At 56.2% G+C, this 16,863-nt stretch overlaps 1 protein-coding gene and 1 long non-coding RNA gene across 3 annotated transcripts in view; both read right to left on the reverse strand.

Annotated features, from left to right (window-relative positions):
- Positions 1-6,870, reverse strand: part of LOC149853217 (uncharacterized) — a 32,073-nt gene extending 25,203 nt beyond the window's left edge. For both annotated transcript variants that reach the window (XR_016439108.1, XR_016439106.1), the window contains exon 1: positions 6,697-6,870. This is a non-coding gene — a long non-coding RNA (uncharacterized LOC149853217). The remainder of the gene's footprint in view (positions 1-6,696) is intronic.
- Positions 6,871-10,673: 3,803 nt separating this feature from the next.
- FEM1A (fem-1 homolog A) lies at positions 10,674-14,656 on the reverse strand. Its single transcript, XM_090027679.1, has one exon. It carries the CDS (start codon positions 14,573-14,575, stop codon positions 12,569-12,571), a length of 2,007 nt encoding a protein of 668 aa, XP_089883805.1. The 5' UTR covers positions 14,576-14,656; the 3' UTR covers positions 10,674-12,568.
- Positions 14,657-16,863: the final 2,207 nt, after the last annotated feature.

The raw sequence follows: 16,863 nt of genomic DNA on the forward strand, positions 1-16,863 counted from the left end.
GGTTATGCCCTTGCTTGGACACCAGATCTGTTCATCCCCGGTGACCATGACGCAACAACGTTCTCCCGTGAGTGCCACTGCAAAGCTACATGCATACAGGATCTCAAGTGAACCCAGCACAGAGTAAGCGCCCTCACTATCCCAAGATCTGGGGCACCTCAGCAACCTTTGGATAAAGATTAAACCAGAGTTTGACCTGCCTGCAGCACAGTGTCCAGACCCACACTTCACCGTGTTAAGCAACATCCACTGTACACATCTAATTCTTCCCAGGAGGCGTTAGATGCAACTGTGACCTAGATGTTGTAGTACTGAGTGCATTAGAAATACCCCTTTAGTTAAAGAGCAGCTCCTACCCACTCCATGGCTATAACAATAGCAGGAGGGTTGGAAACTTAACTTGATGCTTTTTTAAAATAAGAACAGTGTCTTATATTTCACCTGACCTCTAAAGACAGCACTAAGCAGCGTGAGGCCTGCAAGCCGGGGGTGGGGATAGTGAAGGACAAAGGGAAAACGTCCCCAGTGCAGCCCTAGCCTGAAAGGCAACTGGGAACAGGATGTGGGTTTTGCACATTTAACTTTCTCACAGTGGTGTCCAAAGGCCTGAACTGATCTCAGTGCCCCATCCTGCTGGCCGCTGTGCAGACCCACAGGGAGACCCCCCTGCCCCCTATGCTCATGGGTCTTACAAGGCATTGGAGCTCCCTGCCAAGAAGGGGGATGGGTAGGGTTGACATGGGATGGGGTGGTGCCAGCATCTCCAGGGCTCAGCGTGAGGCCCTTTGGCATGGAGACAATCCACGAGCGCACAAGGAAAGCCGACACAAAAGGCCGCTTGGCTTCATTAATGCGGCCGCGAGGGGCAAGGCAGAGCTGGTGGCTGCTTTTCAGCCCGCTTTACACAAAAAAGCAAGGCCTGGGCACTCCCCCCCCCGCACCAGTTCCTCCGGCTAAGTTTCCTCTGCAGCCAGGAGAAGCCATTGCTGCTCCCAAGGGGAGTCCGTCTTGGGGAGCTGGCGTGCGGGGTGGCTTGCGCAAGGGGCACAGCCTGGGTAGCAGGGCTGCAGCCCGGCCACGGCCCCGGCGGGTGCGAGACTGCTGGGCATTCGGTAGTGGCGTGTTCCAGGTCACGCGGGTTCACGGTGCGGGGGGGAGTTTCCCCCTTGTGCAACGCTGGCTCTGGGGGCCAGCATTGGGCAGGCATTTTCTTCGTTAAAAACAAGGGTTAAAGAGCAAGAGCCTGATTGCGGCGGGGGCAGCTAGGGACGGAGCCAGGGGATGGGAAGCTTTGGTCTCCAACACTGGGAAGCGCAATCCAGAGCAAGGCTGAGTGCTGCCAGAGGCCGCCGGCTACGTCTGAGCTGGCCGCTCACACAGCGACACCAGGCCCTTACGGAGGAGGATGCTGAAGACCCAAGTCATTTTCAACGGGCTTCCAATGAAAGTCGCCCTGCTTTCGAAACCTGCTCGCTGTCTAGCTCCTGCCAGAGCCCCCTAGCTCGCCTCCCACCTCCCACGGCTGCACCCCACGCTGTCCAGGCGGGTCCCCCCAGCCGCGGAGCCCAGCCGCTCTATTCAGACTCGTGCCACTCTGCCAAGGAAGAGATGTGCCAGCTCAGCTCCGCCATCGGAGACACTTTGGCTGCCCCATCGCCCGGGCGTATCCAGCAGAGCTGCAGATAACGTTTGAGTCAGAGGCGACTTCAGCTCGTTCTGAGAGTAGTAACACAACCTCTGAAGTCAGTGATTGCGTGCTCTCAGGGTGGCACCGAGCATGCCTGCTGAGTCACGGCTCGGAGAACCAGTCTTCCCAGTGCCACCAGTTCATGCCTTCAGTGCTACCTGCTAGTACTGGCATAAGCGCCTCAGTCTCAAACGCAGGGAGATGCAGGACGATCCTAAGAGGTGAAGGGTGGCATTGCGGTATGCAAACACCGGCAGAGCCCCCAGGGCGGGCACATGCAGGGCTCGTTAAAGCGAGGCAGGGGCACTGGGGTGGAGCGTACGTGGCTAGCACACGGGGTGTATTAAATGCAGCATCACTGGGGCCCGGCGGGGGACACAGCAGGAGCCCCCCGGGAGCTGACGCGCTTGAGGCCGGCCACGCCGCTGCGCCAGGCAGAACTGGCGACAAGAAACAGGAAGTGGCGACAACACCACTTCCCCGCAGGGCGCTCAGCAATGCAGCTGCCTCCGTCCCGCTCCCCTGCAAAGGGCAGCCGGGCTGAGTCACAGGTGGGGGCACCGTCAGCAGAAAGGAAGCTCCTAGCAGGGCTGTAGCTATTTCTTAATGGTCAGTGCTGGCTGTGGCTTCCCTGCGTCATTGCCTTCCTTTGGGAAGGACCTGGCAAGCTGCAGGGCATGCCAGTGCCCCCCACACACGTACCTAGACTTTGGCTATTAGCTAAGGCAAAACCGGCAGGTGCCTGAGGCTGGATCTCTGAGGAGCAGGATGATCCCCTCCCCTCTGCCCATCAAAGCCAGCAGGGGCTGGGGAGGGTGCTCGGTACCTCGGTGCGCTCAGCGTGAAGGGGTGTTTCTTTGGTCAGGGCTCCGGGGAGATTCAGGCTCTGCCCTGGGCATCCGCTGTGACCTTGGGCAAATCACTTCGTCTTTTCTGGTGCAAAAATCCAGACCCCTTGATTCAGAGATGATAACTGAGAAACTGCAAAAAATATTTTTTTTTTTCTGCAAGCTTTTGTGCTCACGCGCCCTTCACCAGGCTCAGGGAAAAACCCTTTGCCTTTTCCAAGTTCAAATCCCCACCTATTGCACAGAGGTGATGCTTCCCCTGCTTAGACTTGCTGGCGCTATTAGGCCAGTCTGTCAAGAGGGGGCACTCTCATGCCATGGAGCAGTTCAGAGTTTAAAGGCTCACTTTCTGGAGAGCGGTAAGAGCCAGGGATCCCCTGTCTGCTCCCCCAGGAGCGAGAGCTGAATGCAGAAGCTCTGTGCCTCCAGGCACCGGGCAGCACCTCCAGATCTCCCCACTCCCTGCCCTCCAGAGAGCTGCCAAATCCCACGATGAGAGTGTGCCTGGGCCCAGCTATCCGATACAGGAGGAAATAAACTACTGTAGCAAGAGTCACAGCCAGGGGAAGGGTCTTAGGTCCCCATGTCCCTCCAGACCCCTCTGCCTTCATTCTGCACCGGGCAGCCCCTCACCACTGCCAGGTGTAGAGCAATGCACCGAGACCCACCGACATAAGGCCCATCAAACTAAATGAAGAAAGTGCCACGCAGCAGGCCAAGCAGAGCCTGGGAAGCCGGCTCTGGTTTTGCACTTCAGCCAGCCACCTGGGTTCAGGCCCTGGCGTCCGGGGGCCTGCGCCCAGATTCTGAACTCCCTACACAGCCCCTGGGAGCGACGGTGTCCAGACCGGGGTCCCAAACCACCAGCCCACACAGCAGGGCTGGTTGGCAAATCCTAAACGCCACCTCTCCTCTCTCCGGAGCTTAGGCACCTCCACAGGGCCGCAGAAGGGGTCTGCGCCTGGCGGGGTGCACGCTACATCAGACGCAACGCACGGGAATGGAGACGGGAAGCCTGCACGCCCTCGCGAGTCCGCGCGGGTACTGCTCCTGCCCGCTCCTCTGCTGATTTCACGCCCGCGTGGCCCTTTGCTCAGTCCAGACCAGCCACCTGCACCTCGCAGCCAAGCACTGCAATAGCCCCCGCGGCAGGTTGCTAGCTCGGGAGAGCTGGTCCCGTGCCTGCTCCTTCCCACCGAGTATATTGAGTGTGGAGTCAAATCCAGGGTAAATTACTCCATGGGAACGGCTTTGTATGCCTGCACCCTGAGATGCCACAGTGCAGGACCTCTGCTGAAGGCAGGTGCCTGCCTCCTGGCTTGGGAAAGCACAACACAGGGTGGGGGTGACCTGCAGCCCTCAACTGAAGTCAGGCCCCTGTGCCAAAATGCATCCAAGAGCTGGCCAGAAGGAGCCAGAAGAGCAGGCCTCGGGCATGGAGATGAGGGCACTCAGTCGGAGGGGGTGGCACGTGGTTGCGGTCCTAAGGCACAGAAATGGGAACCCAGGTCTGCCACGTGGCCGTGCCCGTGCTTCTCTCTGTGGCCTTTTCCGCACCGTGGCGCAACACGGCAGGAAAAGGACGGGCATACCCAGCGCAGAACGGCAGGCAGCCTGCTAGCTGCGGCACTCTCAGGGAGGGTGGAGGGTATGGATGCCCTCAGGTAGAGAAGGAAGTTCACCCTGGGTCTTGCCCTACCGCAAAAGCTCTGACTGCCGGGCTCTCCTGGCAGGGAGGGGGCATCCCGTTCGAAAAGGCAGCAGTGGCTGTCACTGCAACTGTGGGCAGAAACCCACCCTGACGGGGGGCTGCTTGCTCAGGAATGCCTTGCCCCTCCAGAAAGGCTCGGTGTGGGGGGCTGGTCCCGGCTGCGGCGCCAAGCTGCTCAGACCCGTCTGGGCCGAGGTGCTTCAGGCACATGCAGAAGCAGACCCTCGGTATCTGAGGAACTGAATTTCTGAACCAGAAGTGCCTTGGGAGGCCAGGCGCCTGCGGCCGGAAAGCAGCCGAGCAGGCGGCTTGGGGACAACAGCTTTGGATTCAGGTCTGTAAATCCGGTATCAGGGCCGGAGCCCCGTTCTGGATTCGGGTGTGGAGCTGACCCCCCACCCGGGGAGGAGGGCTGGGGGACTCGGGGCAGTCCTGCTGCTGCTGAGCCCGCCAAGCGTGCCCCCTCCCGCCCATCCCAGGAACTGCAGCTGGCGCCTTCTTGCCACTTCCCACTCTGGCGTGGCCCTGCTTTTATTTTTAACCTCTGCACTTTCGGTGACCACAAGCAACACAGTTTGCTTTATATAGCATCCGCCGAGAGCCTCAGCGGGCAACGGCAGGGCCCGGTGCCTGGATCCAAGCAGAGATCCCTCCCCAGTGTCAAGTGAAACCCTATTTTGCCTCCCTTGCGTAACCCGCCTTTGCGTGACCGTAGCCCCCGTCGCACAGCAGTTGCTGTTGTGCAGCCACCGAGGACAACCCTTCTCTTGAAAGCAGACCCAGGAGCTGCCCCCAGCCCGGGCTCACTTCTCCGACAGCGCCTTGTGCAAGACCGACTGGGCAGGTGGAAGCCTGTGAATGAGAAACCCTCTTACTGGGAGGGATTTAAGCTGTGGAGGGCAGAGAGAGATGGCAGAGAGCGTGCAGGCATGTGCGTGGGGGGTTCACTCCGTTTTATACAGGCTTCCCTGTTTCTGTTGGAGGTCTGCTCAGAAGACCAGAGCTTTGGCAGCCCCCAGATAACAGGGTGTCCGCACCCCCATCTCACCTGCACCCCCTCGCAGGGGAAGGGAAAGCTCACAGTCCAGCTGTGGGCTCCCTGCAGTCTGGGGCTCACAAGCCTTTGGCCCCTTTACTCCCGTGGCTCTTGGTTCCCCTTTTGCAAAAGCGGGGGAGAGACCTCATGCCTGATCTGCTTTGGGCTCCCACCGCTGCCCTCCACAGCGTCCTACCTCCCGCCTTGCTCTTGCCGCAGCTGCTCTAAGCCTGTGCCTCCAAAGCCCTCTAGAGCAGCCTGCTGTCCCCTTCTACCTGGCCTGCAGCCTGCTACTGCACCTGTTTCTAATGGGTTGCTTGGTCGCAGCTGGGGGAGGTAATTAGCACCCCCCCATAACCTTTCATGGCTTGTATGATGGGCTGCACAGGTTTCCCTCACTTTGTGCTGTACATGTGCTCCTGGGCAACGGCGCATAAAGGGAACCCACTCTACCATGTAACAAACAGGGATACGTTCCAAGACCTCGACTGTGCTGACCCCCAGACCCATTCCTACCACTTTTATAAGCCAATTTTGGTCCTCCCCAACAGCAGACAGTGCACACAAGCACAGGGCACTATCATAACGAGGGTGGCAACTGCAGAAACACATGCTGCAAACAACGGGCGAGGAGCGCAGATCCACCCCGGAGACGACATACCTGTGCGCGTCATTCTCATACCGCACCGCGCAAAGCAGCCGACCGCGGGCTTCCACCACACCGACCGCATGAGAGTGAATGTACCTCACCTAGAACGCATTTTTGGTATAAAAAGGGTCATCGCATAAAAGCAAATTCACACATTCAGAATGTGCATAAAGTGACGGAAACCTGTATCTGGGGCACGGGACATTCACTGCGCTCTTTATGTTAAGGGAAGATGCCACTCACAGCTCAAGGAAAAAGCCAGTGCTCCTCCCACCCTGTCTGTTTTTTACAGGACCCTTTAACATCTAATTTACCCCCATCCTGGCAGCAGATTCAAGTCAGCAGGGAGCATGCTGGCTGCTGCGGGGTAGCGTGGCACTCAGGACCAGGCCAGAGGGCGGTATCTCCATCCTCAGCCCAGGCGGGCAAGGTTTCTGTTGTCTGCTTTAGGGCCCTCCTCAAGATTCACCTCTGCCGTGATGCTTCCAAAAGTCTCAACAGTGACCACGTCCCGGGCATGCTGTGATGGCTGCTTATTGCCCTGCTCCTACCAGAGGGCTCCCTAGCTTGCGCTCCATCATTGCACGGTGCCCCTTCCCGTGGGCTCTTTGGGGCAGAGACCATTGCTGCTACTTTGTACAGCACATGGCCCCCCCGAGACCCCACTCTTTGCTCCTAGTGCTGGTTCACAGCACACCTAAAGGGCAAACAATATTTGGGTCTCGTGCCCAAATTGTAGGCCCCACCCCGCACACATTAACTCACGAGTGCAACGGGGCTCCTCTGATCAGCAGAGGGAAGGGAGGCGGCTGGCTCGGAAGAAGAGGGCTGGACTGCGTGCTGCGGGGTGCACGTCTCCTCTCCAGCCTGACACGCCATGGAGCCCATGACTGCCCAAGAAGGCAGTTGCTCCTTTAGGGTTGCCAGCCAGGCCTTGTTCTTGTCAGAGGAACGTCCGAGCATTTGCAACCCTCCTGTGGTTTCCCTGTCCTGCACAAATGCTGACGCAGCACCCTATCTATAACCTCAGTTCTGCTCTCAGTAAACACTGATCATGTAACACAAGCAGGGGCCAGGGTGCTTGAGAGATCTCCATAGAAGGGCACCGGCAACTGGCAACAGCAGAGCCTCAGGTGTGAAGCTCTCCCTCTTCCCCGAGTCTCTGCAGACACCCTGGGCTGAGCTGCAGCTTAGAAGGCAGAATAGAAAAGTTCCCTTTTCCCCACAAAGCAAGAAGCAAATGTAATAACTCAGCCATTACGGAGGAACTTGCAGTGTTGCTTCCATCAAGCCACGGGGCGAGCCGGCTACCAGCCCGAGTGGGAAACCTCTTCCCTCCGTCCTAATACAAAACCAGTCTTGAAATGTTCGCTGCCCTAGGCAACTCCCTGCTCTGCCCTGGATGGTGGAGTTGGCCCAGACAACACCTACAGTAAATAATGACTGGTTCATGGTAATTATACTTGGATTCACGCAGTGATTCCACTCACCCGGCAATTACCATCAACGTGTAATTGCTAGGCCCTTACCATGTAATTACAGGTTGTTTATGTTCTGCAAAAAAGGTAAAGCAATCAGCTTCTTTCCGCCAGATGAGGCCTCCCTTCTGCCAAAGCCAAACGATGGGCCAGAGTCTGCAGCAAGCTGACCCGAGGATCACAACTTTTACCTGCACTGCTGGGTCACGGCTTCTTTTGTATCCCCTGCCACAGCCCTGTAGGGAGAAGGCAAGTGAGTCAGAGAGCATCAGATGTGCTCAGCTGGTGGGGGTCCCTGCCTAAGCCTGGAGGCAATAAGGTTCCCATCCCTGCAAGGACAGGTGCCCATCGAAACGTCCTAGCAGTGCCACAGGGACAGCAGGAACTCTGCCCAGTTGGTTCACAAAAGACGTGGCCAGCACCGGACTCGACTGAGGCACAACCCGGGCGTACGCCAGAGCTACCAGAGAACACGCCTGCACCCTGGGCGAATGCTCTGCCCGCACTCCCCATTTCAGGTCCAGGGGCAGTTTCAGCCTACGGAAGAGACAAGAGCCAACGCAGGGTTGTTCTTACGGTGAAGCTGTCAGCGCTAGAAGCCTCCAGCGACGTCCGCTCGCTTCCGTGGGACAGACCATCCCGTGGCCCAGAAGAGTCAGCCTAGTTGTATCCCTTCTTTCTGCTGCGTAAACCCTTCTGTCCCACCCAAAACATTCCTCTCGCTCCTCGGCATCTATGTCCTTCCGCTTCTTGGAGGCTATTAGTTCATTGCACAGCAAGAAACATTAAGTCTTCCCTATAGAGCTCCCTCTCCCCCACAGCACCCCAATCAGCAGCCAATAATTTTCTGGCAATGAACTGGGTGGAATTAAAGGCTTTGGAAAATGATACTGTATACTTAAAAATTCTGCCTCCTGCCCCCAGCCGCAGACTAGAGGTGCACTGCCTCCTACCCCAGCCATGGACCAGGCCCCAAACTCCAGAACACATCAACAGGAGCGATGATAACGTCACAGAATGAGTTATACACGCCAGGGTTTCCCAGCGTGTGCCTTTATCAAGTCACCGGTAATACTCTATCTGGTGCCCCCGTTCAGGACCCTTTCAGGTGTCTGAAAAGTGCGAGCATCCCTCCAAGGGAATCAGCCCCCTTTATTTTCCATTCCACACACAACATCTGGAGTCCTCTGCGCCAAATCTCAGCCACACAAATACTTTCACCCTTCTAGCACTTCCCAGTCAAGAATCAGTCCTGAGCCAATTTGCTAAGCAGAGTAGCTAGTACAGAATAAAGTCACTTAACTTTTACGTTCCAGTGAGACCAAACAGCTACTGGAATAGCTCTACGGGAACAACTATGCCCGTCGATTTGCAGTGTAGATAAGCACTAATTGGTAAGAACCTGCTTTGCAAAAAATATGTATCAGCAACTTGGGCACTTCAAAAGCATTAAATACAGACCCCACCAATGCTGAGATTTTAAGAAGAAAATCAGAGGAATTCCCTTATGAGAGGCCATCTACTAGAATCCTTTCGTGAGCCTGCACAATCATTCCAGGGTCAAAAGGAAACGGTTTAGGACCCAATCCGACAAACGGTTAAGACAAACTACATGGCAAGTCTAACAGACTACACACGAGAGCCAGCCCAGGTGTGCAAGGGCAAAGGCTGAACTGATGAAAACTGTTACCTCAAATGGCAGCCCTGGATTATGTCTAGGCACACAAAGCCAGATTCTCAGCAGGTTGCAAGGAGGATGTAAGGCAAAAGCTGTGTGCGAAGAGACAAACTCCACTAAATTCAGGGGCTGTGGGCCTAAACTTTAGGCCTTGTTAACGTAAAGGGGACGTTTGCTATGAAACTTCAGCTCTGAATGTGCGTTCGTGAATTTTATACGGTGGCTAAAAGACTCTGGGGTTTGGCTTAGAACACTTCCCAGCAATTTCTGTAACCCCCCCTCCACAAAAGGTGCTTTACTTTAAACTTGGCATGTTCCCATGCTGAGCCCTGCACATGCCCAGAAGAGGCAGTGTGTTACTTCAACCCGGCTCGCCAGACCTATGTAAAGATTGGGTGTATTAGTGGGCCTTTTTTGGTGCTTTTATCTAATAGCTGAGTGAATCAGCTTTAGCTAAAAGCACCAAAATGCCTCACTGAAGTGATGCTGCAGAGCCAGGTTGAAGTAACTTGCTACTTCTTCTGATAAAGTGCACTTTTGCCCCTTTTTTTTTTGAATGTCTGCAAGCAACCTAAAGCTACATCACAGGAAGCAAAGCAGCAGCATTAGCTAAACCCTGCTTTTTTGTTGCGACTTGTTACACAGGCCCTAACCTCTGCAGACATCCACTGACTTAAGTAGGACTCACCTAAGGGTACAAGGGTCCATTTTAGCAGATCCCAACTCAGAAGCACTGAAGCGCAAGGGCTGGGACTGTGACGCAGTCCAATGACCCGGTCTGTGCTGCCCTTTAATACTAAATGGGGCTTTTAAAACAGAGGGACGTCAGCACACAGTTAAGTCCTTCTGCTCCCATTCCACTTGGGAATGGATCGCACCCTCTTGCTCGCCTGTCGGGCATCTCCTACAGGACTCTCCACCTCGTTTCAGGGCCGCTCAGAGCACACAAAGTGAAAAGAAGTGCCTGGATGCTCCCATGTTATTGGCAAATAAATTTAAAGACAGCACAAGCAATTTCAGGTCAGGCTTTGAGAAGCGGTCAGTCCCCATGGGTTCTGCTTCTTTGCAAGAAAGAATTTGTGCTTTGGAAAATCTGATCGTTGAGGTCTAGTCAGGCCAACAGCGTAGAATTGAACGCAGTCTCTGTTCCTGCACTGATCCTTGACAGCTCACTGCCAACTCTGGCAGGTTTATACCCCGCTGCCCACTTCCCCACCTGGCTGCTGTGGAAGACTCCTGTTCAGCTAGGGGCGTTACAGACATAAGGAGCACAGTGAAGTCAGTGAGGCTACCCACATGCTGGAAGTACTTTGCAAAATAAGACCTCAAGTGGCCAACAGACCAGAGCTGTCACTTGACATACTGATAGTAAACATAAGTTGTTCCCAGAGGAGTGTGCTTTGCCCTTTGAGAGAAAGAGGGAGCATGGCTGCAAGTGTAGATTTAAATCGCCCATGGCTGGGAAGTTCTGCTGGAACGAAACACCCTCCTCCCCACGTACTATCAGAACTGCTTCCAGTCCCCCCCCCCACAAGACGGACGTTGAAGACACAGGCCCCTCAGAAAGGAACAGGGAGGCATTTGCGTTCTAGCAGCAGTTTTTTTTTTGTTTTATTATTTAAAGTTAGGAGCAGTCCGCTCGCAAAATTGAACAAATTCGTCTCTGCAGTTTAGTCCATGTTTCAGCCAGAAGGGGGTGGGGTGGGGGAAGTAGCTCAATTAACTCCGCACTTGACTTGATGCATGTTAAACCTTCTTGCCTTATAAATAAAATTTCTTTTAAATAGTTAACACTGCAAAAACTAAAACGGCAGAACTACAGTATCTGTATGAGGCAGAGAATATTGGATTATTGAGGCTTACGGTTCAGCTGGCCTGCAAATCCCAGCACAGCAGCTCTGCGGGCATATAGTGCATTAGTGTTTGTCAGGGCTCTGCTCTCCTGGTCCTGACCTTTCCCCAAAGCTCTGAGGGGCAGCTGCTTCCCCCTCAGCTATGTGTTTTGCTCTGACTGGGCCAAGAAATTAGACACAGGCTGATATAGCACAGTCACTCCTGCATAGAAAGGAACTGAGATTGGGGCAGCATCGTATTTCCCAGCACTGACTATTCCCCACTGAGTGGAGCAACAGTACCCCCCCACCCCCCACAATCAAAGTCAGGGCTAAAATGCTTTTGTGCAGACCCTAATGCACAAAAACAGCTTGCCCCGATGGCAGCCATATGAGGGATCCCCATCTCAGTCCTGAAGCTAGCACCATCTGTCCTGTACTTGCAAAAGAATCAAAAGCCCCAAACCACAGTGGCTCTTTCGATGGTTTCCAGAGCAGGGCGATTACAGAGAGCGCAGGATCAGTACCTTAAACAGTACAAAAAAGCCCAAATATTAACAATCCTTCATTAGCGGTAGCTCTTTCCTAGAGACATTTAGACTTTCCCCAAATGCTTACCTGCCTCCCATCAACCCCCAGATTGCATCCCCACTGCACATGCTTTCCAACCCCAAAACGGTTAGCAAGATGGTGTCTGATCATGTCCCACAGCTGCAGCCCTGTCAGCCTGAGAGCAGTCACATAGGCCCACCCTGGAGTCCACACAGAGCTTCAGTGGAAACAGCCGGTCTCTAGACCAGGGGTCAGCATGTGCAATAGGAAGAAAGCCAGCAATCTGACTACTCAGCTTGGTTTTTTTTTAAAAAAAAAATAGATGCCTCCCTTTCCCTCATCTCTCCCTCTTCCCCATAACCACATTCAAACAAGCCACCACCTGCTGTTGAAACCACTCTAGTACAGGATTCGAGAAACCAGGCAGCGTGGATGAGGCCTAGCACAGACAGGGAAAAAAAACCCAGCTTTACACACAGCCATTGCAAATCTCAGAACTTCTGCACTGCTGGGGAAGCAAACGAGCCACCGAGCCCTGCTTTACCCTCGAGTCAGTGGCCAAGAACTCTACTGAGCATTGGCCACTCAGCTCTTAGGTTCAGGTGCTAAAGCCAGGGGGAACAAGGCATAAGGTTACACTGGAAGATGTAGGATATTTTATTCCTTGCTTGCATTTCTCTGTTCATTGCTCAAGGCAGGGGCAGGGCAGAGCCGGGGCACATATGTGAATCTGCAGCTAGTCCAGAGCATAATGACTGAGTTAATCTGGCATTAATGGAAGAAACGGTAGGATACTGAGGAATCTGCCTTCAGAGCTCCACCGGCCAAAGGGCAAGACAGATGGCAACAGGGGAAGGCCGTGGCTGCAACCTCCTCTTGGTGCAGTTCAGTATTTCTGGCAGATGGAGATGTGGAGGAGGAGAAGATAACCCAGCCACAAGCTCTTGAGTTTTCTACCCCGCGTGAACAAGCTCACTGGTGATGAGGATGGACAGCACCCACAGCCTGCCTCAGGGCAAGGAAGGCTTCCAACCTCACTTCCTCCTGGGGATCACGTGGTGGATGAGGAAGGCTGGTGGTCTCATTGCTCTCCCACCCTAGTGAAGTTCAATGAAGGCCTCCAGCTCTTCAGGGATGAAGCCTTTGTAGGGGATCTTGTGCTTGTCAAGGGCACGCGCAGCAAGGCACTGGAGGGTGATGTAATTGAAGGGCTGCATCATGCTCTTGGTGAGCAGCTTCTCATCGAGCAGCTCATAGGCTGTCTGCTTGAAGGCATTGGTGGCATCCATGTGGGCTCCAGCCTCCATGAGGGCACTCATGATCAGTGGGCAGTTGTTTCGGGCAGCTATGTGTAGCGGGGTGTTGTTATCATAGTCCCGGCTGTCAGGGTCAGCCCCACACTCCAGCAGCAAGTTCACGACATGGAGTGAAGGGAACTTGCCCACTGGGTAACGCCCCACCGTGGTGGTGTCCTTGTCCACAGCCATGTGCAAGGGAGTGAAGCCGTTCTTGCCCCGGGGGCTGCACTTGAGCAGACGGTAGATGGTCTGACGCTTCCGATGTTCCTGCTCCGGCGCGCACTCCACCTTCTCCAGCAGAAAAACGAGATGCAGGATGATGGCTAAGGTCTTGGTGAACTGTGCCGAATCGGTGACCGGGTCCTTGCCATGCAGAAGAGCCCGCTCTACCTCCCGGACGCCTTTGCTTAGCACGCCCATGAGGTCAGAGAAGCCCAGCTGGGTCGCTAAGGTGCCCTTGGAGCGGTCCTGAAGCACGTAAGAAAAGAGCTCGGCAAAGGAGAGGAAGCTGCTGGCAGTCATGGGGCTCAGAGGCTCCAGGTTGCCTTGCTGCATGTCTAGGGCATACTTCCACAGGTTGATGCAGCGCTCGAAGTTGCCCGAGTCAGCATAGACGGCCCCCCTGTAACGGATGTAATATGAGGTGTCCGGGTGAGAAGGGCCCAGGACGCGCTCTCGGATCAGCAGCGCCTGCATACGCATCTCATCCGGGTCCGTGATCAGGCCTTCCAGCTCGTCCAGCGTGCTCACCTCCCGCGCATAGTCGTAGGCCAGCACCAGCTGCCGCGGCTCCGGCTTAGCCAGGTACCGCCCTCCCCGGTGCCGCAGCTCCATGGCTCGCCGCCAGTGCTTGAGGGCCCCCAGGAGGTCACGCTTCTTATCCACAAATGTGGCTCCCAGCAGCTCCAGCGCCTCCACGGCATCCTCTCGGGAGCACAGCACGCACGGCGCCTGCTGCTCGTCCCCATCGTCCTGCCGCTCTTCCTCGGGGCAGCTCGAGCCCCTCGCAGCAGTGGCAACAGCAGGAGCAGTCCCATGCGGCGCTGCTCCGTCCTCCTCCTTCTCCTCCTCCAGCCCTCCCCGAATGAGGTACTCCACAATGTTGGTGTGCCCTGTGACGCTGGCAGCCAGCAGCGGGGTCATGCCATAGCCGTCCTTCTCCATGCGGGCCTTGGAGCGCAGTAGCAGCTGCAGGATCTCCAGGCTGCCCGACTCGGCGCAGTCGTGCAGGGCGGTGTTGCCCTTCACGCTGCGGCGGTTGACATCAGCCCCTCGCTCCAGCAGGTAGCGGGCGATCTCCCGGTGCCCCTTGTAGCAGGAGATCATCAGGCAGGTGTGCCCGTGCCGGTTGGCCACCTCCAGGTCAGCGCCGCGCTCGCCCACCAGGTAACGCACGATCTCCAGGTGCCCGTCGAAGCATGCGGCGCGCAGCGGCGTGGAGTTGGTCAGCGTGGTCTGGTTGACCGAGGCGCCACGCGCCAGCAGGCTACGCACCACCCCCAGGTGTCCAGCAGCCGAGGCGGCCCACAGCGGCGGGGCCCCCTCGATGGTCTCGCCGTCGAAGCTGACCGAGCCGCCCTCCTCCACGCGGGCCCCGCAGTGGTCTAGCAGGTACTCCACCACCTCCAGGTGCCCGTGACGGGCGGCGATGAGCAGCGGGGTGCCTCCCGCCCCGGGCCCGGCCCCGCCGCCCGGCCCCGCCGTCAGCGCCTCCAGCTCCCGGCGGCTGCGGCTGCCCAGCAGCTTCTGCAGCAGCTTCAGCTTCCCATCGCGCGCCGCGTTGTACACGGCCGTGCGCAGGTCCATGGCGCCATGGGCCCGCCGGCACGGAGCGCCCCTCAGCGCTGCCCGCCGGCCGCCATCTTAGGCTTGCAGGAGGGACAAAATGGCGCCGGCCCGCGGAGCAGCTTGGGACATGCGGTTCGCCCGCCCCGCCCGCCGCCGCGCCTTGCTAGGGGCAGAGCGGAGGGCGGGAGACTACGACTCCCAGCATGCAAGGCGGCAGAGAGGAGAGAGGAAGAGCGCGCGTGGTGGGCGCTGGGAAATGTAGTCCCGCCCTCGCTTCCCGTTCCGCCGGGCCGGGAGGGTGCCGGACTCCGTTTCCCAGCAGCGCCGTGCGGGAGCTGGGAAATGCGGCACGCCAGTCTGTGGGACGCAGTTTCTCAGCGTGCCATGCGAGGGGGCCGGGGACTACATCTCCCAGCATGCAGCGCGACCCCCCCGGAGCGGCCTGGCTGTGCTTATGGGGCCCCTTGCTCCACTCTACACCCCATACTCTGAGCACCCCTGCTCTGCATGCAGCTGTGGGGTTGCACCGTGGAGACCGACCCAGTAACTCCACAGTGTTGGTGTGGTCCATGACACATGACATCCGAGAGACTTGACCCAGTCAGACACGCGCCATAGCGACCGGGGGTTATTCCAGTGGGATTTTAATGTAACAGTTGTGGGCGTTTGCCTTCCTGATGTCAAGTACGTGCCCCCGATCCGTCACCGAGATGCAGGCACACGCGGGCACGGTGGCGTCGCGTCGCGGGCACGGAGGCACCGCGTGTCGCCGGCACGCTGGCATTCCGGAAACCTCCTGGGCTAGACTCGGAGTTGGAAACCCCAGGTGGGAGACCACCCGGGAGCCGCGCAGTCCCCAGCTTTTCCGTACCCGCTGTGGAAAGCCGGTTTTTATTGTAACATTTCACAGGAGTATCAGAACTGCCCGCTAGTCCAGTGTCACGCAGCGGCAGAGAGCGGCGGCTGGAAGGAGACTGACCAGGGTCTGACCAGGAGTTTTCTCCCCCCTGCTCCTCTCCCGCTTGCAGCCTCCGGCGTTGAAGGTCTACAGGAAGCTCTGATTCGGAGGCCGTGCCCCTCACCTCTGCGCTCAATATCTCCTGATGCCCCTTTCCTCCAAGCACGTCCCATCCCTTTGTGAATCTGGCTGGACCGTCAGCACCCACCGCGTCTGGTGGCAATGGGTGCCATGTTTTAATGACGCGCAGGCTGAAAAAGAGCTGCCTTGTGTTCGTTTGAAACTGCCTGCCTGCTAGTTTCCTTTAATGACCCCTCGGTCTTGTCTTGTATCTTAATAGGAAAGATAGTGCAGTCTGGAAATACACTGTAAACCTTTTCTAACCAACAAGCAAAAAAAAATAGAAGTGGTGAAGTTGTCCATTCCTGTATCTCAGCATGAGTCTAGAAGTCAAGTTTTGCCATTGCTTGGAGAAACTCCTTTTTCCATCTCTGTGCAGTAAGTCTGTGCATACTTCCCCTGCACTGCTAGTGTTCAGCTCTGTCTGGCCGATAGCTTTAATAGCTATTTGTCTCTTGTCTGTCTCTCCTCTCTTAGCGTGGAGATAGGTCAAGGAGACTGGGCAAGATGGATGCATGGTTTGACCCAGTAAATGACAGTTCTTAATGCCATTGCGGAAGACGATCACAGCCTCTCCTGCCTGGAGAAGCTACAGAGAGAGCGATCAACCCTAATTCCCATGCTTTGTGCAGAGTCACAGCTCTGCCTGTGAAACTGCTGATGCCAAGGGCTTTATTGACCTTATGAAATCTGGCCTGGCCTTCCTGAACTGAAAAGCTGAATGGATACCCATGCCTTCACTGCTGCACGGTGGGAGGGAACTGGGGGTCATACCCTGGAGGGTGTAGGAGACGAAACAAAGCATTTTCACATTCTGGGCGCCAGTTCGAATCTAGCTGAGGTGAACTGGGTTCATTCGTGTCTGCTAGGTCATTCATGGTTTTTGCAAAAATGAGCTGCTGGGATGTAGCTACAATAGATGAGACTGTTCAGAGCCCAGCAGCCATCATCTTCATTGGCCCATTGGGTGATCTCTGCAGACAGACCAAGAGCTGAGGGGCAGGAGGGAGCCTGGCTTCACCTCTTGCCTCTAGAGATGTCTCCTGCACAGTATAGGAGAGTCCCCTGCTGCGCTGGAGACAAGTCCGAGGCTGTGGATCCAGCCCTCCTCCTCCTCTGTGTAAATGCGCAAGAGACTACACGAACTCACTCCAACTTAGCGAGCGCAAAGCAATGAAATGGCTTCAGGAATGGCGCAGTTAAGAAAGCCTACATGAAGGCCTTAAAT

Source organism: Crocodylus siamensis, chromosome 14, assembly GCF_052110815.1.
Source record: "Crocodylus siamensis isolate JL-2025a chromosome 14, ASM5211081v1, whole genome shotgun sequence".
Lineage (NCBI taxonomy): Eukaryota > Metazoa > Chordata > Crocodylia > Crocodylidae > Crocodylus > Crocodylus siamensis.